This window comes from Pseudorasbora parva, chromosome 2, assembly GCF_024679245.1.
Source record: "Pseudorasbora parva isolate DD20220531a chromosome 2, ASM2467924v1, whole genome shotgun sequence".
Taxonomy (NCBI): domain Eukaryota; kingdom Metazoa; phylum Chordata; class Actinopteri; order Cypriniformes; family Gobionidae; genus Pseudorasbora; species Pseudorasbora parva.
Genome location: NC_090173.1, coordinates 10,292,464 through 10,318,410, shown reverse-complemented (window position 1 = coordinate 10,318,410; position 25,947 = coordinate 10,292,464). Strand labels below are relative to the sequence as shown.

Sequence of the window (25,947 nt, the reverse complement as noted above, 5' to 3'; positions counted from 1 at the left end):
GCGGAGGTCCTGAAACGCCTGAGGGAATTCCAGCTCTTCCTCAAAGCCGAGAAGTGTTCCTTCCACCAGCCCTCAGTGCAGTTCCTTGGGTATAACATCGATCACAGTGGCATCCAATGGACAAGGGGAAGGTGGAAGCCATCAAGTCCTGGGCACTCCCTTCCACCATAAAGGAACTCCAATGTTTTCTGGGCTTCTATCGCTGTTTCATCAAGAATTACAGTATCATCTCCGGTCCCCTTCCAAATCTCCTGCGATGCCAGCCCAAGTCTCTGTCCTGGACCCCAGCGGCCACGCAAGCATTCGACGAGCTGAAAGAAGCCTTCTGCACTGCTCCCCTCCTGGTACACCCGGATCTTGACCTCCCTTTCGTCGTGGAAGTGGACGCCTCCACCACCCGAGCGGGAGCGGTCCTATCACAGCAGCAGGGGACGCCCAGCCGCCTCCACCCATGCGCCTTCTTCTCTCGGAAGTTCAACCCGACAGAGGTGAATTACGACATCGGCAACCGGGAGCTCCTCTCCATCAAGCTCGCCCTAGAAGAGTGGAGGCATTGGTTGGAGGGAGCTAAGCACCCGTTCCTCGTCCTAACTGACCATAAGAACCTCCAATATCTAAGGGATGCCAAGAGACTCAACCTTCGCCAGGCCAGATGGGTACTCTTTTCCTTTACGAGGTTCAACTTCCAGATCGCCTACCGCCCTAGGTCCAAGAATGTAAAGGCCGACGCTCTCTCCCGCCTACATGCCCCTGAAGGACCCCCTGAGAAACCCGCACCAGTTCTTCCTGAGAAAGTCTTCATGAACTCTATCTCCTTGCCGCTCCGCCGGGTTGCCCTCCAGACCACAAGTACATCCCACGGGCACAGCACACACCCTTGATTCACTCCGCACACTCATCATTGGGCACTGGCCACTCAGGGACCAATGAAACCCTCTCGAGACCGCTTCTGGTGGCCCAACATGGCAGCCGACGTCAGAAGGTACGTGAGAGGGTGCCGGGAGTGTGCCATCAGCAAGAGTCCCCGGCACCTCCCTGCCGGCAAACTCCTTCCGCTGCCCTTTCCAACTCGACCCTGGTCACATCTAGGAGTCGACTTTATCACGGATCTGCCTCCGTCTGATGGTTTCACCTGCATCCTGGTGGTAGTGGATAGATTCTCCAAGTCCTGTCACCTCATCCCCTTGAAAGGTCTGCCCACTGCACTTGAAACAGCAGAGATTATGTTCAACGTCATCTTCAGGTGACGTTGAACCCCAGAGGATATTGAACCCCAATCCCAGAGGATATTGTGTCAGACCGAGGACCACAATTAATTTCCCGGGTATGGAAAGCCTTTCTCTCGCTCCTAGGTGTGACCGTCAGTCTCTCGTCTGGATACCATCCGAAGACGAACGGGCAGACGGAACGGAAGATCCAGGTGATCCGGGTGACGGATGATGTGCCTGTGACGGTCTCGCGAGATATCAGGTACGATCTAACATGACGGTGCCCTGAACTCAGCTAAAACAAAACAGAACGAACCGCGCTGGGACAACTCAGCAGAGTCCGAGGATGGAACTACTACAACAATAGAGGTGGGACTTCTAGAATCCATAAACAATAAACTGGCAATTCTTGAACTGCTCCATCAAGACATCAAAGATCTTAAAACCAGCCTTGAGTTCAGTCAATCACAGATTGACTCATTGCAAAAAGACAATAAAGAAATGCATACAATCACATGTCCAAGACAGTGAACATGACAAACTAAGAAACTTTACAATGAACATGACAACATGACCTTTTAAACTTATTTAAGAGAATGGCGGTGGGTGCTCGCAGGCTGGCAGGTACTGCGACTCCACTTAGTTTAAAACAATCTAGGATACCGCCAAATTTATCTTACAACAATAAAGGTATAAAACCGATATCACAACGTCTGCACGTAAGGAATACGAGCACTCAGGTACAACGCGTAATTTTGATTCTTCAATTTGTTGCAATCTGCGCTGAAGCATGGAACACCTGGTCAACTTCCTATCACTTTTCGTCACGCTCTGTGAAGCATATCGCTTTCTCCCCTGCCGTTTCTTGGTGCCAGTACATCGCTTATTCTGTGATTTTAAACTACGGACGTGCTGACGTTCATCAACAGGACCGTAATGATGGATCTCAAACATCGGCCCAAAAGAAAGCGTCAAATTTACTGTGTATGCTTCTACTACTGTGTGGAGATATCCATCTAAACCCGGGTCCTGTGGGCGGTCGGCTAACTACGGAACACAGTGTCAAATCTTCGATTGCTGCTTATGGTTCTACAACTTCCATAGCGGTGAGTTCAGCTCCTTCTAGAGCCGCGGACATGTGTGTGTCGTCTTTGCAAACCAACTTAATATCGCGCACAGTGAAAAGGAAAGTTGAAATTTCCGCTGTTGGCCTTTTAACGCCGCGCTTTCCCTCGTGTTCGGAGTATACGTGCAAAGACAGAGTGACTTTGAAACAACAAAGATTTAGATTGTTCCAGACTGTTAATCATGCAAAAAATCTCTGGGAGCCATTTGCAAAGCCGAGGGGAATCCTTGGTGGACATTTGAATATTAGAAGTGTCATGTCAAAGACTGAACAGTTGGAACATCTGCTAATGGACTCAAATCTGGATTTTTTGTGTTTGTCTGAGACTTGGCTAAAACCCTCTACTCCTGAAACTGTGTTTCATGTATCTGGCTACAATGTTTTTAGATGTGACCGGAAACAGGGAAAGGGTGGTGGAGTAATGATATATGTGAAGGAACATTTGGATTGTAAATTGATTGAAAATCTCACTGAGTCGTTGGAATGTGTGGGAGTAACAATCAGACTATCATCTGAAATGTCTTTTAAGGTCATTGTGTTGTATAGACCACCTACAGCAAAAGACATTTTTTTAAATTGAGATACTAAAAAATGTGATAATAAGGAAACCATTTTGTTAGGTGATTTTAATATAAATTGGCTGAACAAGAGTATCAAGAAAAAGTTCAAACAAATTAGTAACAAGTTTCAGATGGCACAAATGATAAAACATCCTACACGAATAACAAAATCGTCCCAAACTTTAATAGACTTAATCTTTACTAATCACGCAGAACGAATTACCAAAACCTATAATTTGATAACAGGCTTGTCTGACCATAATCTTACTTTAATGGTTAGGAAATTATCAAAAATGAGATATAAACATTTTAATTCAATTGACCGTGATTCAGTGGCTTCTTATATTTCCAAGAAAGATATAGAAATGTTTCATAATGAAATACAAAAAATTGAATGGAAAAAATTAACATCTGGTAAAAAATTGTCAGTCGTTGCCTTGGATAAATGAGTCCATATGGAATCTAATGAAGTCAAGAGATACAGCACCTAAAAAGTCCTTGAAAACAGGTCCCATGACTGATCGACTTTTATATAAGGAGCTTAGAAATAAGGTAATAGGGTTGTTAAAAGAGATGAAAGCAAACTTTTATATGAATTTGATTGAACAAGCAAAAGGTGATACTAAAAAACTTTGGAAAGCCGTTGATAAAGTCACTGGACAAAAACATTTTAAATGCCAGAAAATGGAAATTAATATAAATGAAAATCTTGAAAACGATCCACAAATAGTTGCAAATTATTTCAACAATTATTTTATAGAATCACCCTTGTCAAAAAATCCTATTGGAATTTCACTTTGTCCTATAGGATCTTATTGGATTCTTAGAATCCTATAGGACAATCTGATTTATTTTATTGGAATTTCACTTTGTCCTGTAGGATCTTATTGGATTGTTAGAATCCTATAGGACATTCTGATTTATTTTAATGGAATTTCACTTTGTCCTGTTGGATCTTATTGGATTCTTAGAATCCTATAGGACATTCTGATTTATTTTAATGGAATTTCACTTTGTCCTGTTGGATCTTATTGGATTCTTAGAATCCTATAGGACATTCTGATTTATTTTAATGGAATTTCACTTTTCAATGAAAAAACACAGAGATTGGCTTAATATTGTTATATAACCAAAGCAAAGCGTTTGCATAGAAAAACAATCACACTTTCAAATTAAATAATTAGGTTGAGTGTTCCTATAATAATACAAAATACATTAATATAATATATATATAAAAGTGCCATTTTGTCTCACTATCTAGTGCAGGGGTGGCATTTTGCAGCTATGAATGGCTCATATGACTAAATTAATTTTAAATTCATGATTTAATATCAATGAGATTTTTATTTATGTAATGTTTTAAATCTAGATGGTTATTTATCATGTAAATAATGTGACTGTGGCGTTTTAATGCGCATGCGCGTTGGATATTCGAATCGCGTTCTTCAAACCACACTGAAGCAGAGTTGCCATGGAAACGGAGACTCGGAGTCAAACGAGCAGCACTTCCTCAGACGCTGTTTTCACTAGTTTGAGGTGAGTTTAGTTCCTAAAACCACACAAATTATACACACAACTGTTCCTGACACCTTTCTTACGTTAACTGACACACTTCTGTTGAATATTTACTTGATAGAAATGATTTAGTGTCTTCGGGAAAAGTGCAGCATCCGTTTTCACAAGAGGCTAACTTAACCTAACTCTATCGATTTGATCGATTGAGCCCTTGTTTATGAAAGCTTGAGCTTTTAAATAAATCTTTATGTATAACTTAAATGTTTTGATAGTTTTGTTAAGGTTTTGCTGCTAATTTGTCAATGGTACGTATCAAAAATCTAAAAGTATACACTGTAACATTGCTGTTCATCGATGATGTCAGTTATATGGAGCGTGAAAATTAGCTGCAAACTGGTAAACAAATATTGTAAAAATGTTCTGTGATTTCAGGAGGGACAAAATAACCCATCTACAACAGAGGGGAAGATTCCAACATTTCTGGAGAAAGCTGCTGACAGAGCTGTAAGAAACAGGTGAACCGAGGAAGGTCATTTTATATGCATGTATTTCACATAATATTTGACATAATATCAGCATGATTTTAGTTATTTTCTTTAGCAAAATTATACATATTAAGAAGGCTTTGACATTCAAAACATAAGTGACACTGTATGAGCAATATTAAATTAACAAGTAAACCTAAAAACACAAACCCTGTTTATATTAAAACAGGTCACAAAACTATTGAGTTTTACTGGTATTATCTATAGTGGAGATGAGTGTGATGAGGTTCAGGTGTGAGTAATCAGTATTCGGGAGAGGGAGTGTGCTGTGATTGGCTGGTGTGAGAACCTGGCAGATTAATAACAAATAGAAACTGAATTTGAATCTAAAATTGTGTTCTGTATTGTTAAAGAATGAGTTCACCCCAAAATTCAAATCTCCTGATAATTTCCATCGGTCATTTTCTAAAAAAAATAAAAAAAGCATTTATATACCTTTTACCTCAAATGCTCGACTTTGATGTTGTTTTCCCACTGCGTATTACGCCGGAAAGGTCAGTGCTGACCCAGTGCCGAAAAACTCCATCTCATGTTCTCCTCTAACTTTAAAATTGTCCGACATCGTTGTTTTACCTTTTATTTTTGTAAAGGGTGTTTGATTTAGTCTTTGCACGTTGGTTTTAACACTGGGACGGTACTTCCACATACGTCACACGCGTGACCTTTCCAACGTAATGACGCCACAAAGCCTTACATCATCAAAGTCGAGCATTTGAGGTTAAATAGTATATACATGTTTATTTATTTTCTACTGAAGAATGAAAGACATGAACATCTTGGATGGCATTGGGGTGAGTAAAAGATCAGGAATTATCATTTTGGGGTGCACTAGTCCTTTAATGTACATTCTTTCTGCTTTACTTTTGGAGCCATAATAATTTATGGGTTGTGAAAACACTGAATGAATAGACATCATTGTACTTGGACATTATTAAATGGCTACTCTATAGTAAAGTTAAGAATTCTAGCTAGCCGTGTGTTAATGTGGTGTGTGTTCTTCTCATTTTAGCTCCTACATCCTTTTGGGCTGAAGGTCAAGACAGAACCAAACCAAAGCTGGCCTGTAACCTGCCGGCCTATACGACAGACTTCACACTGACAGCTGCTGGCATGGATGCTGCATCACGTGTTTTTGAACACTTTTCCACCTAGAATGTATACGTCCCCCACCAGGAGACTTCATGTCTTCATCTATTGTGAGTGGATATCATTTTAAACATTATTTTAAAAAAAACACTAATTTCTTCTAATTTTTATTGTGTAGTATATGTATTTTTTCGTAAAAAGAAAATAAAATTTTAGTAATGTTTTTAAGTAATAAAGTAATTAATTGTTAAGTAATGTTGTTATAATCCTGTTAATTTATGTACAGTATAAATTGCAAACGTATGCTTGTTTTGGGCACATGTTTACAGCTTATAGACATTTTAGAGGAGGGAGATGCTGTGTATTTAAAGGTGCTTTAAGTCATTTTTGTTTATAAATCATTATTACAGTGGAACAAATTGCTATTTTTTTATTTGTAAATTAGCAACTGAATTTTTTAACCATTGCACAGCACCACTTTATCACCAATAATTTACAACTTGTTTTTATGTCACATGAGAACACATGAAAGGTTATATTTTTTTTCAGATTATGTAATTTCTGTAATAAAGTTTGTATCATAGAATGGTAACTTCTTTCTGTTGTTATTTTGTAGATGTTTGTTGTAACTTAATTACTTAAATGTACTTCAAGATAATTTAGTAAAACCATAGCTGCACTGTGGTAATACAGCCAATTTATGGTACATGATCCATGTTTTTTAAAACCATGTTTACTGCAAAAACCATGGTTGCTGCAGTCATGGTTACAATGGTTTTACTGTAGTATTACTACAATATAACTGTAGTAAAACCATGGTATTAAAACCATGTTTTTTTTAAAATACCGGTTACTACAGTAATTCAAACTACAGTTTTACTATAGTATTACTACAATATAACTGTAGTAAAACCATGGTATTAAAACCATGGTTTTTTTTTTAAATACCGGTTACTACAGTAATTCAAACTACAGTTTTACTATAGTATTACTACAATATAACTGTAGTAAAACCATGGTATTAAAACCATGGTTGTTAAAAATACCAGTTACTACAGTTAAATTGTCCTACAGAATATGTATGTATTGTCTTATAAGACAATTCTCACAGAATCCAATAGGAATCAGATTACATTTGGAATCTTATTGGAATCCTTTAGGATTTATCCTACGGGATATTTATGTATTATCTTATAAGACAATTCTCTAACGGAATCCTATAGGAATCAGATAAGAATCTTAAAGGACAAGACATAAATTATCCTATAAGATTATTTCTAACGGAATCCTATAGGAATCAGATAAGAATCTTAAAGGACAAGACATAAATTATCCTATAAGATTATTTCTAAAGGAATCCTATAGGAACGGTTCCAAAATATGATAGAAATTTTTAATGGAATCCTGTACAGATTTCCATTAAAAATCCTTAAGGATTTTTTGACAAGGGCAGTTAATGAACTTGGCAAATATTACAATTGTACTAATTATCAAACATCTGTTCCATTTATTTATAATAATCCAAGTTCTCTTTCGAAAGGGAACTCGCTCTGCGTCAGCTGACGCTATGGGGAACGCCTTCAGCGTGACAGGTGTCTGAAATCGCTATCAAATCACAATCCTACTGACCGTCGGCAGCTGGTGATGTCATCACTGTGCGACCAGGAAGTATAAAAGGGCACCGTGCCAACATGACAATATCCTTTCGTCTTCAGGGACTGTTTTGTCTGGTTCGCTATGTGATTTTTACTCAGTTCACCGATGACGTAGTGATTTTCAGATCACGTGTCACTTAAGGTGTGGTTATGAGTGTATCAGATGACCCCTCCCTCTTTGATACGGGGCACCAGCTAAGAATAATATCTTAACAATATAAGTAAGAACACTCGCAAAAGAGTTGTTCAGTAATTCAGAATTAATGTAAATTAGAGGGAGTTGGTCAGCTGATTTATCTGAAGGATTTGTGAGTCTGGACAACCAGTAGAGTCTTTGATCATCAACACAATGAAGACACAGTGTAATAAAATGAATGAAATTTATTAACAATAGATATGCAAGTGTAAATACTTAAATGATTAATAATGCTAGTAATGGATATATACTTCTAAAGGATAGTAAACTAATAACCAAAAAGTAATGAACGAAACAATAAAACCAATAAATGATGTGAGCACAGAATGGATAAATGCAATGCTGTTGAACAGAATGTAGCAATAGAAGAGAATTGTATGGGAATGCTTCTTATGGGAACCACCTAATGGTTCTGGCACATGGTGATAAATAAATGTTTATTTATCATTAAACAAATAATAAACCTATTATCTGTAACAACCTGACCTCAAGTAACTGTTATCTAAACAGGTTAGAAAACATATGCTGCATGTATAAACTAATGCCAAGGTCTCTAGAAAGAGGTTTGGTAAGTTTATATTTACGTTCCACACAGTCGGGTGATCAGTCCTGGCAGTAGATTCGTCTTCCACTGGTTATGCGGGTAGCGTGCAGTGGGAAGGGCGCAGAGTGGCGAGAAGCCGTTGCCACGCTGGGCTGAAGGATGCAGAACTCCTGGATGCGCCAAGAGGGTCCTTAAACGCGGACCAGGCAGCTGGGTCAGTCGAATCTTCACAGGGTCCTTTGCAGGCTGGCTGCGTCACTGAGGAGCCGCGTGGGACCGGCAATGTCTGCCGATGCAGAGGTCCTTGGTGGACTGGATGTGCTGCTGGAGGAGTTGTAAAGGTCAGATAAGATCTCTCAAGGAGAGAGCCCTTTTCCAGCTATAGTTTGCCGAAAGCAATATAAAGGTTTTGCTCGCAAAAGCTTAACCTCCACTGTCTTGTAGTCTCTTTCCTCGTCAGGTCAGAAGCTCAGGACGTGGTGTGTCTGTTAGTGTCTCCTTCCCCGTCGGGTTAGAAACGCAGAACGTGGTGTGTCTGTTAGTGTCTCCTTCCCCATCGGGTTAGAAACGCAGAACGAGGGTGTGTCTACCCGGGGGACATATTTATCCCTTTCCGAGGAGGAGGAGATTGAAATCCGGCGCCTTTCCAGTCCTGGAGTGTGATTGGCCACTGGATTCTGAAGTAGGCACGGTGTTGCCCACCCTAGTGTGGAACTCATTTGCATAGCATAAAGTGGCATGTTAAAACAATGTCTTAAATGTTTTACCCATGCATTATTTCTTTACCAAACCTCTTTTAAAATATAAAAGGCATCGTATGGAACAGATAGAGACCAAACATGATAAGAAACGGCTAAGTCATCGTCCACACATTCGTTTATTGGTTAATGGACCTGTCCCGTGGACTGTTGTTTTTACAGTCAATAACCATTAACATAAACTGCACTTTGTGTAAAGATGAGGTGGATGAGTTGCAGTTCATATACATTTAAGACCTCCAAACATGTGTATGAATGTCAGGGCGGGCATTCATACACATGTTTGAATTTTTATGGCAGCACTTGCCTAAACCTTAGGAATGAGTTTGGAGGTTAAAATCCACTTGTAGACCAATGAGAAGTCCTCTCTTTGGTGGTGGTGGGTGCAGAAGGTCCCCCCTTCCTGCCATGTAAGAGGTGTCTGGCAGTTGTCTTGGCATCTTATCTGATGTTGCTGAACATTTGTTTATGTTCATTCACCAATGGTCCAATCATAGTGTGGCACATCTTCTTCCACACTGGTAGTTAGGGAGGGGCATAAACTGGTCTCTGGAATGCCACCCTAACTGATGTTCACTACAGCTAGAAAGTCTTTCTAAAGTGAAATGAAGTGCACACGTAAATCCAAGGGAGCGTACAGGAAATGCGCTGATTCGTGTCCCAGGTTTCTCACGCCTGAGGACATGCACACCCTTTGTGTACTCTGCCTGGGGGAAGAGCACGCGCGGGAGGTTCTCGAGGGGGCTTCCTGCGCAAACTGCGAGCGTTTTCCGCTGAGGACGCTCCACTCTCGCTTGGCCTTCTTCTCGAGGGAAGAAGAGCCAGCATCTGGGAGCGGTCCCGCTCATGCCGAGGCTGAGCGGCGCCGTTTGTCCTGGGGCTCCCAGATGGATCTGGCTCATTGTCTGGAGAACACAGTGCTCGCAGACGATCAGCCAGGTCGAGAGAGCAGGCTGACGGAGGAGGAGTCGGATGGAGACTCCTCCTCTTCGTCAGCCCGTGCTTTTCCAGTCGACCAGAGGATGCCTGTGGATGAGGAGGAAAATGAGGCTGAGGCCAAATCCTCCCAGCCATCCTGCCCCGTGTATGGGGAGCTGCTGGATGCAATGGGGCGCGCGGCGCTGAGACTTCAGCTGCCGTGGCAGAGAGCCAGGGGAGAGACCGCCCGCCCTGACAGATTGGGCGATTGGTTTCTCCCCGACCATAGCCGCCCAGCTCCCAGGAGCCTTCCATTCCTCCCCGACCTTCACGAGCAGGTCTGGGGGGGGCATGGAAGAAACCCTACTCGGCGCGAGTCCATCGACATCAGCGTTTTAATTTTGCTGATGTCGGGGGATTGGCCGAGGCAGGGTATGTGTCGATGCCGCCCATCGACGAAACGTTCGCGAACTATCTCGCGTCCGGACGGCCATCGACACTAAGAGCTCCAGCCATGCCATCGAAACCATTAAAAGACGACTTCAAGTCTCAATGGCAGGGCATACACATCGGCGGGTCAGGCGGCGGCGGCCTTGCACACGATGTCTGTGCTGAAGGCTTATCAAACTGATCTGCTGAGGGACCTCAATCAGGGGGAGGGTCTACCCCCTGATGCGATGGCTGAGTTGCGCCGAGGTCCGGGGTGGCGCCCAGGCAGGAGGGTGTCCCTGGCCCAGCAAGATCCGAGGATCATCAACAAAGAAGAAAAAATGGGCCAACGCAGTAGAGTAGCGTGGCCTCTCGTGCGCCCCCTCCGTAGAGGAGTAGGATGTGAAAGAGGCGGGACACCCGCAACAGGAGGAGGCATCGGGAAGAAGAATCGCTTCCAGCGCCGGAAGCGAGTTGGTGAGTCTCCGCCCCCGAGGGCGCTGAGAACATGAGGTTGTGTCCCCTCCTTTGTTCTGTTTCTCTCCCCGGGCACGCTTTACACCAGGCCGCGCGCGGCGATGATGAGCGAGCGGTGTGTGAGAGCGCCCCACCCTCAGGTTAGTGCGCCGAAGCATGCATGTTACATGAAGCGATGAGGCACTGAAGACAGCAGGTGAGTCCCCTTTTAAGGGCAAACATTCTTCTTTCAATGCCGTATGTTTGGACTCTATGCTTCCCTGAGGGATATTTTGTCTACAAAAGTAATGTTAGAGTTGGAGATGTGGGCCTGTAGTACAGCACCGTAAAACATCAACCTGCGCCCTTGACGCACTCCCCACTTCTTTTTTCAAAAGTGTGTTTAACTGTTTGGAAGCAGATCTCCTAAAAGTGGTAAACTCCTCACTTCTCTCTGGGACTTTTCCAACTGCCCTTAAAACTGCAAAAGTTAAGCCTCTTCTGAAAAAAGAGAAATCTGGATAACTCCATATTGAGCAACTACAGACCAATCTCAAATCTCCCCTTCATTGGCAAGATCATTGAAAAAGTATTTTTCAATCAGCTGAACAAATTCTTAAACTCAAACGGATTCTTTGACAATTTTCTGGTTTCCGACTGCATCACAGCACAGAGACAGCGCTCATAAAGATTATAAATGATATTCGCTTAAATACTGATACAGGTAAAACATCAATTCTGGTTCTACTCGACCTCAGTGCTGCATTCGATACTGATGACCACAACATACTTCTTGACAGGCTGGAAAACTGGGTTGGGCTTTCTGGGATGGTCCTCAAATTGTTCAGGTCATACTTAGAAGGGAGAGGTTATTATGTGAGTATAGGAGACCATAAGTCTGAGTGGACATCCATGACATGCGGAGTCCCACAAGGGTCAATTCTGGCACCACTTCTTTTCAACCTGTATATGCTACCACTGAGCCAAATAATGAAAAATAACAATATTGCTTACCACAGCTATGCTGACGATACCCAGATCTACCTAGCACTATCACCGAATGACTGCAGCCCCATTGACTCCCTGTGCAAATGCATTGAAGTAGTAAACAACTGGATGTGCCAAAACTATCTTCAGTTAAACAAAGACAAAAGTGAAATCACTACATTTGGAAACAAAGATTAAATTCTCAAGGTGAACGCATATCTTGAGGCGAAAGGTCTGATAACAAAAAATCAAGTCAGGAATCTTGGAGTGATTTTGGAGTCAGACCTGAGTTTCAGCAGTCATGTCAAAGCAATAACTAAATCAGCATACTATCATCTGAAAAATATTGCAAGAATTAGATGCTTTGTCTCCAGGCAAGACTCACTAGTAGGGTGGACTATTGTAATGGCCTTCTCACTGGCCCTCCCAAAAAGACCATTAGACAGCTGCAGCTCATACAGAACGCTGCTGCCAGGATTCTGAGCAGAACCAGAAAATATGACCATATCACATCAGTCCTCAGGTCTTTACACTGGCTTCCAGTTACATCTAGGATTGATTTTAAAGTACTACTACTTTTTTATAAATCTCTCAATGAGCTAGGACCTAAATACATTCCAGATATGCTGATTAAATACAAACCCAACAGATCACTCAGATCAGCAGGATCAAATCAGTTAGAAATACCAAGAGTTCACTCAAAGCAAGGAGAGTCTGCTTTTAGCTATTATGGCAGCCGCAGTTGGAACCAGCTTCCTGAACAGATCAGATGTGCTCCAACAGTAGCCACATTCAAATCCAGACTCAAAACACATCTGTTTAGCTGTGCATTTACTGAATGAGCACTGTGCCACTGTATGTCCCACTGATTGCACCTTATCTATGCATCATCTTTTTAATTCTTTTTATAACTGTTTTAGTACCTTTGTTCTTTTCTTTGGTTATCATCATTTTATTATTTTTAATTCTCTTTACATTGTATTCTTTTTCTTATGCATTTTTATCCCTATTTTAATTCCTTTCTACGTAAAGCACTTTGAATTGCCATCGTGTATGAAATGTGCTATATAAATAAACTTGCCTTGCCTTGCCTAATTTCTGATCACTGGAACCACAATGCCTGGCAGGAACTTTTGGATGCCACTGCTAAGGAAATGCAGATCACCTCTACTTCCGATTCCTTTCCTGATGCAGAAGATTATCGCCAACCTGAGATCCTTATTCTTAAGCGAGTTTAGCAGGAGTCTTTCCCTAATGACTATCAAAGTTTGGTGACTGGGAAACCCCTGTCCTCGGACAGTCGCCCTCTAACCTTAGCACCTGAATTAGACCAATTTAATGGTTTAATCCGAGTGGGAGGGCGATTGAGGAGAGCTGAATCCATTGAAGAATCTACCTTACACCCCATCGTATTGGATGCTCATCATTCAGTCACCCGGCTACTGATTAAGCATTATGATTGCCAGCTGCGTCATCCAGGACCTGAGTGGGTGTTTGCGGAAATGCGGCGCTATTTTTGGATCATTCGTGGACGGGAAGCCATTCGTCGGTACCTGTCAGATCGGGACACTGACTCAGTCTGCAGGCACCAAAATACAGTTTATTGAAATAACAGGAACAACCCAAACGGGCTAACAATAGTCCAGATAGATACAGCAGAACAGAGGAGTCACAAGTCTTATCAAAACAAAAAAATCCAAAAAGGCAACACAAGAGTCAATAGCAGAGCCTTCTGCCGAAGAATATTAGGACTATCAACCAGGCGGAGAAGCGCAGCACGAGGCACAGAGTAGGCAGGGCTGGCGGCGCTCAGATGGCACGTGAAGCAGGGCAGCAAAGGAGATCTGTGGGCAGCGTTAGAAAGCGAGACCAGGGCCAGATGCAGAGGGAATCCACCTAAAGAAAACAGAAGCGTAGCAGAAAAAAACAAAACTAAAAGAAGAAGATCCAAAGGCAAACAGTCCTTAAAGCTTGGTCTCACAAAGACAGGACAGAAATCCAGAATCAGAGAATACCAGACTACCAGACAACCAGACTAGAGGAGTGCTTGCACAGCCACACCAAACAACGAACTGGCACAAGACAACACACAAGAGGGACTTAAATAGGAGATCTAATAGGTACAGCACAGGTGGAAAGAGTGAAACAATAACGAGGTAATGAGTGGAATAACAAGGGGGTGGGACCAGACACCACAGTGACAGCAAAGCACAAGGTGACTAAAAGCAAGCCCAAGTGCTCCAAAACACAAACACATGACAGAGACAGGACATGAACGGACAGATCAGCCCAGGGTCATGACAGGTACCAGCATGGGTGTCTAGAGTGTCAGCGTTGGATGGCCAAGCCAAGTATTCCAAAGATGGCAGACTTACTTTCTTCCCATCTTCGTCTCCACAAACCTGCTTATTACTCATGTGGAGTAGACTGCTTTGGGCCAATGCTGATTAAAATTGGGAGACGCACAGAAAAACGCTGGGAATAATCTTCAAGTGTCTAACCACGAGAGCGGTTCACTTGGACCTACTCAGTACCATGAATGCTGATTCGTTCCTAATGGCCTTTTGGCGGTTTGTTGCCCGAAAGGGAACACCAGCAGAATTGTGGTCAGACCAGGGAACGAACTTCAAAGGGGGCGAAATAGAGCTGAGAGAAGCCTTTGCTGAAATGGCTCCTGACTTACAGAAACAGCTTGCTCGACAAAGAATCCAATTTCACTTCAATCCTCCAGCAGCTCCACATTTTGGAGGAGTGTGGGAGAGAGAGATACAATCTGTGAAAACTGCTCTTTATACTACAGTGGGAGCTCAATCAGTCCCAGAAGAAGTCCTGCTGACAATCCTTCTAGAGGTGGAAGCTATTCTTACTTCAAAGCCTTTAGGGTACGTGTCCTCTGATGTTGCAGACATTGATCCTGTGACACCTAACAGTTTGCTCATGGGTCGGCTGGATGGTTCCTTGCCACAGGTAATCTACCCAGAGTCTGAATTATTGAGTCGCAGACACTGGAGGCATTCTCAAGTCTTAGCCGAAAACTTCTGGTCCAGGTTTATCTGAAACTACCTTCCAGGCCTCCAGACCCGGCAAAAGTGGCAGTCATCTACCTCGGATGTAACTGAGAAAATGGTTGTCATGATTGTAGATCCGCAGTTGCCTAGGGCCCTCTGGCCTGTTGGACATGTCATCAAGACGCACCGCAGTCCGGATGGACATGTCAGGTCTGCTCATGTAAAAATCAAGGGACATGTCTATACTCGACCTGTAGCACGTCTGGTGATCCTCCCAGCTCTACCAGATCATGGACAGTGTCTGGCAAACTCCCACTAAGTTAAGTCGCCTTTTAGAAGAAGCAAAGTTGCCTAACACCTTTGGGGCGGCTGTATAAAAGGCTTCTGGAAAAGGGGACTTTTAATGGGGGACTTCTATTTTGATAATTAGTAATGTAGAGTGCAATTCATGATACTTCCAGTTGTCATTCACTGCCTGCTGCGTCATTATATAGTACTGAGAGAAAGCCAGCTGCGCACCCTAGAAGTTTCTTCCTGCCTGTTATTTGGGTGTTCGTTGGCGTTTCGGTGTCCAAAGTGTTAGTAAATGAACATAAAACTTAATCTTCAATACACTTTGGAAAGAAGCACCAGTCTCCTCATTATTTGTGTCCTGACCGACACACAGGGTTGTATACTGCTCATAAGTAGACCCAGAGCCTAGTAGTCTCCTTCCCTCTCCAACGCGCATCAAGGATTTTATTCGGTAAATGTGTTTTTATTGTAGTTTAACATGGTTTCTTCTTTAGCCGATTCATTTAAGCACATGCATTTTTTAATGTGCATTTTTGTTGAATTTACGCACATCTTGCCATCCATCGTGTTTGTATGCAATATCCTGAAATATGCATCAAAAATAGGTGTATGGAAACAACTACAGAAATAGTGTTTTATTATTTCAATAGTAAGTGCACTGAATGATATGAAGGCACTGCCCCCCCCCCATCCCAATAATGGTGAAAATACCATTAAAGGGGTACATCAAGAAGTTGCTATCTAAAGGATGAGTCAAGTTTTTTTTCCCATTTCATTTTTTCAGTTTATTTTCAATTTATCTCTAATTTACAGAATATTATATAAATTATGAATTGCAGCAATTTATAAATAGTGTGACGTATCGGTTTTATGTCGCCCTGTGCTCTGATAATATCGACCATCAAAAAAAAACAATATCGGTTGACCAATGAGGAATTGTTTCTGATGTGCTCACATCTGGTGTATAGAGGGTGTAAATGTGTAAATAATAAATGTGTAAAAGTTTAACACAAATGGGATTAAGTGACGCCTATAGTCAAGAGAACAATTGAATGTGGTGGTGGGGTTCATCTTATCCCTTTGCCATGGCAGTCTCGAATGGAGCACTAATGTTTTTTATTACCCGGAAACATTCACCGTTCCAGTTGAAGGAAATGCTTTAAACGCGTGAATCTGCTTTTGTGTTTTGTTCAGAAGCAAGTGGTCGGTTATAATATACTCTCATTCTGTCATTTGAGACTTAAGTGCATTCACACAGAACTGTCTCTCTCTTTATCCATCCTGTGTGTAATAATGTCAATCTCGATCAGCTGATGATAAGGCCTTTAATGTTCAGTATATTTCTAAACGGTTGTGTTTTACAATGAACTTTCTTTGCTATTCTGATGTGCGAGAGAGTTTGCTGTTCATATACTCATTGTTTAAGTCTAGAGTGGAATTTAAAGGTGCTGTATGTACTTTATTCGACTGTACTAAAGCATAAAAATACTGTGTGTTTGCAGAGATTTAAGAAATATGCCGAGTTCAAATACTTGTTTTTCCCCCCCCTGAAAAACAAAGCTGTTCTACTTTGAAATGTGCTTTCTGTGTCAGAATGTCTCTTTTTGTTTTGGTCTGTGATCCCGCCGTCTGCCAGTTTACCCAATATTATTTTGTCACTCCGGCTTGCCAGTTGGTGGAAAACACAATGTATTGCAATCAAACTGGGTCAGAGATCACAGATTCTTCCCAACCTAAAAAGCCTCCATCTTAAAAGCTCTGTGACTAGAGGCGTATTAAAACCAGAATAAACCGACTTGCAGTTTAAGACTCCTCCTCGCCTTCGTGTCCTCAATTTGGCAACCAGTGTGAGTCTAAGGAGGAGGGGGCGGGAGAGATAACTCTCCCAAATGTTGAATTTGTCCTGCAGTACCCATTGCAACCACTAGCTGTCAATAAAGACGACACTGTAAAAAAAAAGAGTTACAGCCTGAAATTAAGGACAATCGCCTTGGATGTTTATTTCAACTTAAATTGTTAAACTGACTTTTAAAAATGAGTTGCATCTTGTTTAACTTATATAAAAAAAGTTGAACATTTCTGAACTTATTTTGATGAGTTTAAACAGTGTATATATTTTTTTGGGCCTGCAGTACCCATTGCCAACCACTAGCTGTCAATATTACCAAAGACTACAGATATACAGTGCCCACAGAAAATCATCACACCCCTTTGAAATATTCATTTTATTTGCAGTACATCCTGAAAAAACAACAACAACAACAACAAAAAACTAGGATAGCAGGATTAGAAAGTCACCAGTCCCCTGTTTTAAAATGTTGTAGAGCCACCTTTTACTTTTATTACAGCCATTCGTGTTGTTGGATATGTCTGAAGGGTTGAAAAATTCCCAGATTTTTTAAGGCTAGAAACTTTCCATGGGAATACATGTTGAAAAATTGCTGGTTAGCCTATATCAAGGAACTTAAATGTAGTTGAAAAAAATCTTTCATAATCTTGGTTAAAACAACCCGATATAATGCAATTTCAGTTGAATTGTTTCCTCCTGCATATCCCTCAACACATGCACACAGCACTTCCTGCAGTCTATTGAGGCCACACACCCTGCATGCACTGTCCATTCCTCCATAACATGCACACATCATTTCTTGAATCCTGCACAAAATAATGACAAAACATCCATCTTGGCAAGGATTCACATAAATAACATACATTTATGCTTAAAACTTCCTTGTGCTGCAAGTAATTGTGCAAGAAAATGATACCATTGTAAAAACGAATGTATTGCCTGAGTAAACATTTTAAGGTGAGATCATTTAAAAGCAACGATGTCTAAAAATGACACACTCCCTGAAAAAAAAAAAAAAATCCCCCATAACACAAATAAGGGGAGATTTCTCCATTTCCAGGTTTTGACTTCCACAGGACTATTGAAGACACACTTGCGGGCGGTAATTGGTAAAGAGTGACACTAGTGTACAACCAGAACAAAGCAGACTATGCCATCCCGTTTCTATGAACGGGGAAATTTAGACCCAAAAATAAAGCACACAGCAGGTTGGTTTCCACTAAACACAAGAGACGGGAGTATAAATACAAAAAACTTTTATCTCACAATAATAATAATAGTTAAAATGTAGAAAAACGGTTGACCAAGCAGAAATGAAATCAAGAGAATCAAACACTTTTCAGGCTTAGGCTTACCAGTAGAGTGGCTAGCTGCACAGTGAGTATCTTAGGGCACACCACTCGCCAAGTATGGCTCCACTCAAAACAATCACACCACACACACACACCCACACACTAAGTGAGGGAGATGCAATATATACATTTTCTATTGTATTCAATGGGGAAAAAATGGGTCCTAATTATTGCATAAATATTAATTATAAATCATAAAATTATTTCAAAAAACCAAAAAAGAAAAGAAAAAATATTATTGAACAAATAATATAAATAATATACTCATTTTTTTTTTTTTTTTTTTTATATAATCTTAATTAGGTCCCCCGGATCATTTTTGACCCGAAAGTCCTGAGTGTGACCCAGAAATGAAATACCCCAGAGGGTTAAAATGCAGTTAAAATCTTTTTTAAAATGTAATCAGCTTTGCAGAGATTGACATGGTTGCTGTTTAATTGTTTGTAGTGACAGTATGCGCATGTCTTTATTGTGTATATATGTATTGTGTATGTTACTTTATTGTTTATGTTGACCTGCCAGAGGACTGCGGGTGAAAATGAGCTTTGAGCTAAATCTGGTACAATACATGGAATGGAAACATTTATGTTAAAACTTGTACATGGTCCTTTTTATAAATTAAGTAAAGTAAGCAAAGTTTGGTTTGTACACACTGGTGTGTAGTTTTGAAATTGTGTTTATAGTTGTGAAAAAATGGTGAATTGTTTCATAAATTGTTAGCAATCAAGAAAAACTCTAACAGCAGATAACCTTCCTGATATTTTAAATCATTAACACAATTAATATGTCAAAATTAACACAAGTATTGTCCCAAAACTCACACAATGATGTGAAAGAATTTACATTTAAATGAGTTTTTAACACATGCTTTTTACACTAGATGTGACAAAACAAACAATACTCTTCTTCTTTTTTGAAAGAAGGGGTGCATCGCTCAGACAAATACATAAAACGTTACTAATCAAACTGCCCATCCAAAGGAAATACAGATTTTTTTTTTTTTTTTTATCCTTTATTTTTCCAGGAATGTCTTATTGCGATTAAAATAAATCTCTTCTTCCAGGGAGTCCTGGCCAAGATGGCCATAATAAAAATTCACAATAAACATACAACACACGTGATTTTCAGTAAGACAGGGTAAGTTTCTGATCAAATAACTCAACTGGGAATTAAATTACAATGAAAGAGAACCGAATTACATAAATAATTCAGAATTAATCTTTAACTCCTCATCAACTATTCATCCACCGATATGTTGACATTGGAGTATTTTACCAGTTCTGATCAGGATATTACTTTGTGGCCAATGGTAATAATATCATTAATTTTATGTTCATTGATATGAGCACGGTAACAAAATCGATCTGTTTAAGGCAATAACTTAAACACAAAGTACAAGACACTTGTATAGAGGAAACATTAATACAAGGCTTTATTGAACTATTCCAATACACAAAAACTAATCTCACGAAACACACACACACAGGTACACATGATAAACACCGTGCTGAAAGAGTCTCCAGTCTCCAGGTCTCTGGTTAATCAATGCCTGTTCATGGGTAATCCTACAACAGTCAAAGCTAAAACATTCATCATAAATCAACAAATTAATTAAAATGGCCACGTTTCATTCATTTTACACTGCAATACATTTTTTTACATATTCAAAGGAGGAATTGTATTGTTTCTAGCGGAGTAGTAGCTTGAAATTCATTCCACAGCCATGGAGCATAATAAGAGAAAGATGTTTTTCCATGCTCTGAGTGTACCGTACCCTATGGTACTAATTTAATCCCATTTGATAGTCTGGTGCTATAGATCTTTAGACATAAGGAATATGGTAATGTAATTTGGAACCATCTCTAACAATGTCTTTATAATATATACTAACAAACAAGATTTCCTTCTTTGATATTAAAACCACCATTTTTTGCCGAAAAAGAAAACCCAAAGACCCAAGTCTTTTCACCAAGTATGAACACCAATATGCAATAACATCAAAAGATAACTTCTCATCAAGCCATATTCCTAAATATTCTCTCTATATTCAGGTCTATATAATGGTGACCAAATATTTTCTATAAAACATCAACATATAAACTTGTTAATTCTCAAAAAGAACCGTGGACAAATTAAAGAAATACATTTTGTATTGAGAGCGATTTAATGTATCTTCAGGTGATTTAATCTAAGGCTGTGGCTGAAGTCAGATGTAGTTCTTGTGTTTCTCTTTCCTTCAGTGATTCTGATCATTATCATCAGGTATATCTTAAAAAAATCAAGCAATTATCACTCAATTAATCACTTAAGAATCTAATTTTAAAAAAAGCTACTTTAACACCCTGCTGGTGGTTCCCATATGAACAATGAGCTGTGTTAATTTAACACTGGGGAATTTATTGTAAATTGATTCAGTGTTAAGGTCTTCCAGTAAATGTATTTTAAATAAAAAGTGCTGTTTTATTATAAATACAGCTTTCCTTGCTATAATGTTTTGAGTAATGATTCAACAGAAAAAAACGTAAACTGGATAAAAACTTGAAAAAAAAAACTTTGTTTGAAAGTGCATGTTTATATTTTATATTGTGTTCTGCTGATAAGTGGCTTAGATTAAGTTTTATTGAGCTCTGTTAGTTTATATATGTTTAAATGTAATTATTCAAACTCTCAATGGCATCCTGATTTGTGAGCTTTCGCCATTCATCTGGAATTGTGCCATCAAATGTTGTTTCATAGAGCTCTTCCAGATCTTTCTGGAATCTGCACACAAACCACTTCCAGTACGGCAGCTCAGAGCAGTCAGGGGTGATGCTCCAGTCGGCATAAACTCCTCCTGCTTTTCTGTATTCTTTGTATGGAAACGATACATCCTTTGATAAAAAGATTCCATCACTCACCACTAAATTTGTGCAGATATCTGAACAGAGCTTTTTTGTTTGATCATAATGCCATCCATTAATTCCATCCACTCTGTGGAAAGGAACGCTGTGATCTCCAGGATGGTTTTCTATGGTGTTGGTGCAGATGGCTGCACAGAACGGACACTGAACCCAACAGCACTGACAGAAGTGATCAATAAGAAGCTTATCTGGCCTGAACTTGAGGTCCAGTTTTTGGTCAAATGTCTCTGTGTTGAATTTATCGTTGATATCAGACATAATAGCAGGAATTTCTTGTCTTATCACATCTTCTAGGAGGTTGAAATCATTAACATCATCACGTTTCACTCCACTGAGGTCTTTTTCAGAGAAGATCAGCATATCGGAGAGCTGCTGTGTGAAACTCTTCAACCACAAACCAGCATCTCCTCTGTTCTCTATAGTATGTTCAGTAGAATCATGAGCTGCCTTCATGATCTTCTGCTTCAGGAGTTTAATGTTCTCCTTCATCTTTGGTAAAACACTGATGCTGAACTTATCAGTGATGTACCAACTCACTTTATCTCTGATGAAATCCATGAAGTGATCTCTGGGAGTTCTGATGTAGTTCATGTATTTGTCGAAATTCTCCTCTTCTGCCAGTGTCTTCAGGATGTGTTTCTCCATATTAGATCTGTTTCCATTCAGTGATTCACAGTTTGATCTCATTTCACCAGACAAATCTCTGGCAGTCTTCTTGTAGATGCTCTGCTCAATGGGCTCTTTCAGTTTCTGACAGATGATCTCACCAAAAATGGCAGCTGATGTTGCTCCATTGACATATTTTTTAGAAATACTATAGTACTCTTCTCTCTTCTTCTCAACATATATTACAGGATCATTGGCTTCCCTGAACAGTCTGTGTTGGTCAGTAATAGTCTTGTTTGCTCTCTTACAGATGGAAAGAACCAAATCCATGAAGAATTCAGTCTTGAACACATATTTCACTGACACTTCCTCATGTTCCATTACTCTTGCCTTGATGTAATCTATGAGTTGTTGAATGCAGCTGATGTTGTAGCCCATCTTAGAAATGTTAAATGACATGATCATTGTGTCTGTATGCTGAGCAATATCTGTGACTAATGATCTTATTTGGGCTTCATTCTCTTTAGATAGAATGAAACCAAACGTCTGCTTAGTTGATCTGTAGACATTTTTGAAAGCTCCTGTAAATCCACTGGACTTCTTTACCTTTACATAATCTGAATAACTCTGCACAGTAAAGATATCCCTGCTCTTCTGGTGGTCTACAGAAACACTTCCACAGGTGTCACTGAGGATCTCTCTCACATCTCTCATTATGTCAATGTCTTTGATTTTAGGAGTGGCTGAGATGATCTTCATCACGCTCTTTTCCCAAAACAAATCAAACTCTTTCTTCAGAGTTTCTTCATTATTCGCTTTGTCTTTGAGTTTTAAGGCAAGTTCTCTGCTCTTTTCAAAGAGAGTGTTTTCATGATTTGTCCTCTGAGCATCAATCTCTTTCTTCATGTCTCGCTGCTGAAGAAACTCATTTAATTTCCTCTTTGTTTCTTTCACAATGTTTTCCTCAACATCTTTGATTTTTTTTTTAAATGGTCTTTTCCACTGAATCAGTATATCTTTATCTTTGTCTTTTTCAAAGAATTCAGACATCGATTTCTCCACTTCTTCACTTGTCTTCTTCAGTTCTCTTTGAAGATCAGTTGTCCCAACCTCATGAATTGTTTCATTTTCTATTTTGTTGTGTAGTTTGTTCTCAGTTTCCATCATGGCACTGCGAAGACTCCAGGACCATTTGCTGTATTCTGTCTCCAGTTTCCTGTAGGCTGAAATCTCCAAAGAATTTCTGAAGCTGAAGATGAATCGTTCATTCAGTAAAGCCTCCCAGAGATCTTTAATACGAACTTTTAAATGTGTTAGCATCATTTCATGTGATATTGAGGCATGAGACATAATCGATTTTTTTAGTTCTTGAATATTCTCACAGTAGTTTGGGTTTGGTGGTGCCATGGGTGGGCTGCCCTCCCAGAGCTGAGCGAAATACTTCACATCATTCTGAACATCAAATTTAATAATATCTCTGAAACATTCAGCATCACTGTCTTCCTCTTTAGCAGTGAGTTTTGTCATCTCATCAAGTGTCTTCTGCAGTCGTCTCCTTCCCTCCATGTTTTTCTCTCCAGCTGTGATGTCTGAAACGTTCTGATGCATAAACACACAGCTGGGTTTCAGTCTGGTCTTCTTCATCCTCATGAGGGCCTGAACAACAATCTGAAGAATGTCCTGAATTTCAGATGGGTTTTCTCCAAAGATGTTGATCAAAGTCAGATTTCCAAGACCAACAACAAATGTGGCCAATTCATTGTCATGATGTCTTGTTGATCTTCCAGCCAGTTCTAGAGCACGAAGCCCCTCCGTATCAACAACCAGAATATAGTCAAAGTTCATCTGTACTTTCATCTCCTCTGACACTTTGACCAGCTGCATGAAAGCTCCTCTGGTGCACCTGCCAGAACTGACGGCAAACTGGAGTCCAAACATGGCATTGAGCATGGTGGATTTCCCAGAGCTCTGAAGCCCTAAAACTGACAGCACAAAGACTCTCTGGTCTCCCAGTTTCTGGATGAGTTGATCTAGAACAGCAGAGATCCAGACCAGAGGAACATGAGCAGCATCTCCATCCATCAGCTCGAGTGGAAATCCAGAGATCATCATCTCTGCTGCAAGTCTCGGGAAAGATGAGAAGACAAACTGCAGATCTTTCTTGTTCTTCTTCTTCTTGTTCTTCTTCACAGATGAACATGATTCAAAGATCTGACCGATCTCCCTCATAATGTGCTCCAAACCAAAGGATGCAGCTTGAAGATCCTCAGATATTCTCTCAAGTTCAGCTTGTTCAGTCTTGAGCTTGTCAGATTTATCATGACTCTCTTTCAGTTTTACAACTGTTGACCACTTTTCATTATACTTTTGGAGTAGATCAGACATATCAGTTGAGATATATTCATCAAGAAGGATTCTAAGATATTTCAGAAAAAAATTCCTCTCATGTTCATTGTCTGACTTCATTTCTTGAATAAAGAGCTTAATAAACTCACAAATGTCCGATTCATGCTGCTGTTCACGGATTTTGTTCATCTCTGTTCGTGTTCTACTGATGTCCATTTCTGTTTCATCTCCTTGAGGTCGATGTAGTTCTTTGTTCTTCTCACACCACTGATGCCACAGTTTCCCCTGACGGGGCAGAAATGCTTCTTTGATTTCTTTCAGATGTTTCTTCTCCAGTAAACTCATCATCTGCTGTGCTGCTTCTCTTCCTCTCCTGCAGTCATCATCATCTTCCTCATCTACTTTGATGCCTGAGTGTTTGGACACATCTTCAAGGCTGAAAGAAGAAGATGATTCTTGGAGACAATCATTTATTGCTCTTCCGAGTTCTTCAGATACATCTGACTGATTTCTGTCTTTCAGACCAATCTTGAATTTCCCTTTCTTCATCTTCATTACAGTAGATTCATCTTCTGTAACAAGACAAATGAGTGGCTTTCCGTTTGTGTACAGGTTTTGGATTATTGCTGAACTTCTGTCATTCTTGTCCAGTCTTGGTAGAAGAACAACATTGACTGAGGCCATTTCAGTGAGGATCTGCAGCTGTTTCTCATGGTCTCCAGCATCACCGTGTAGATTACAGAAAGCAACACAGTCAGTGAATTTATCCGTGTTTTTCCCAGAGGGGCAGAACCAGGCGATCTCCACCACCCCATCCATCAGGACTCTGGTTCTGCTGCTGCCTGGGCAGTTCCTGTGGAAGAACGTGTTGTGTTTCTCATTGATCAGACTGTTCATCAGATGAGACTTGGATGAAGACACAGAGCCAAACCGGAAGAAAGACACCATTGGAGTCTGTGCCTTATAGATCGGCTGGGTTTGACTGATGATTTCATTGTTGGTGTTTCTCATCTTCCAGCTCTTGTTGATTTGTCTGAATGTCCAGAGAGGAAACTCAATCTCTCTTGTGAATGGATCAGGAACAAGCAGAGGCAGAGCGTACTGACACTGGGACAGTTTAGTGACCATCAGCTGCTTCAGGAAACCATCAGCAGAATGAAACATGGCCATCTGAACATCCATCGGGTGGATTCGATCAGATTGAGTTGCTCCTTCTTTAGAGAATGATATTGCTTCAAATATATCACTACGGTCTTCAGATAGGTCAGAGTCTCCTTGTTTTTTTTTATCCTGTTCATTGATATTAACATGAATGTATCTTGCTCTGTAGTTCATCATCAGTAGTTTTTGTATTAAACTCAACACCAGATCTTTTTCATCACAGGATTCATGGGACTGCAATGAATGTTCAGTTATCTGAAGAATGTCTCTAGCTCTTAGTTTATCGTTCCTGTGAATAAGTCTTTGAAATAGATGCTCTATGTTTTCTTTCTCAGTCTTTTGCTGCTGTAGATTTTGTCCACTGTCCTTTTCTCTCTGTTTAACAGACACAATAATAATAGATGTATTTTATTCAGTTCCATTCTCACAGAATCTCATTCAGTATTGA

General features: G+C 40.4%; 1 protein-coding gene across 1 annotated transcript; it reads right to left on the bottom strand.

Moving 5' to 3' along the window:
- Positions 1 to 21,049: 21,049 nt before the first annotated feature.
- On the bottom strand, positions 21,050 to 25,764 carry LOC137050093 (interferon-induced very large GTPase 1-like). Its single transcript, XM_067428740.1, has one exon. It carries the CDS (start codon positions 25,674 to 25,676, stop codon positions 21,132 to 21,134), a length of 4,545 nt encoding a protein of 1,514 aa, XP_067284841.1. The 5' UTR covers positions 25,677 to 25,764; the 3' UTR covers positions 21,050 to 21,131.
- Between the last annotated feature and the right edge of the window lie 183 nt (positions 25,765 to 25,947).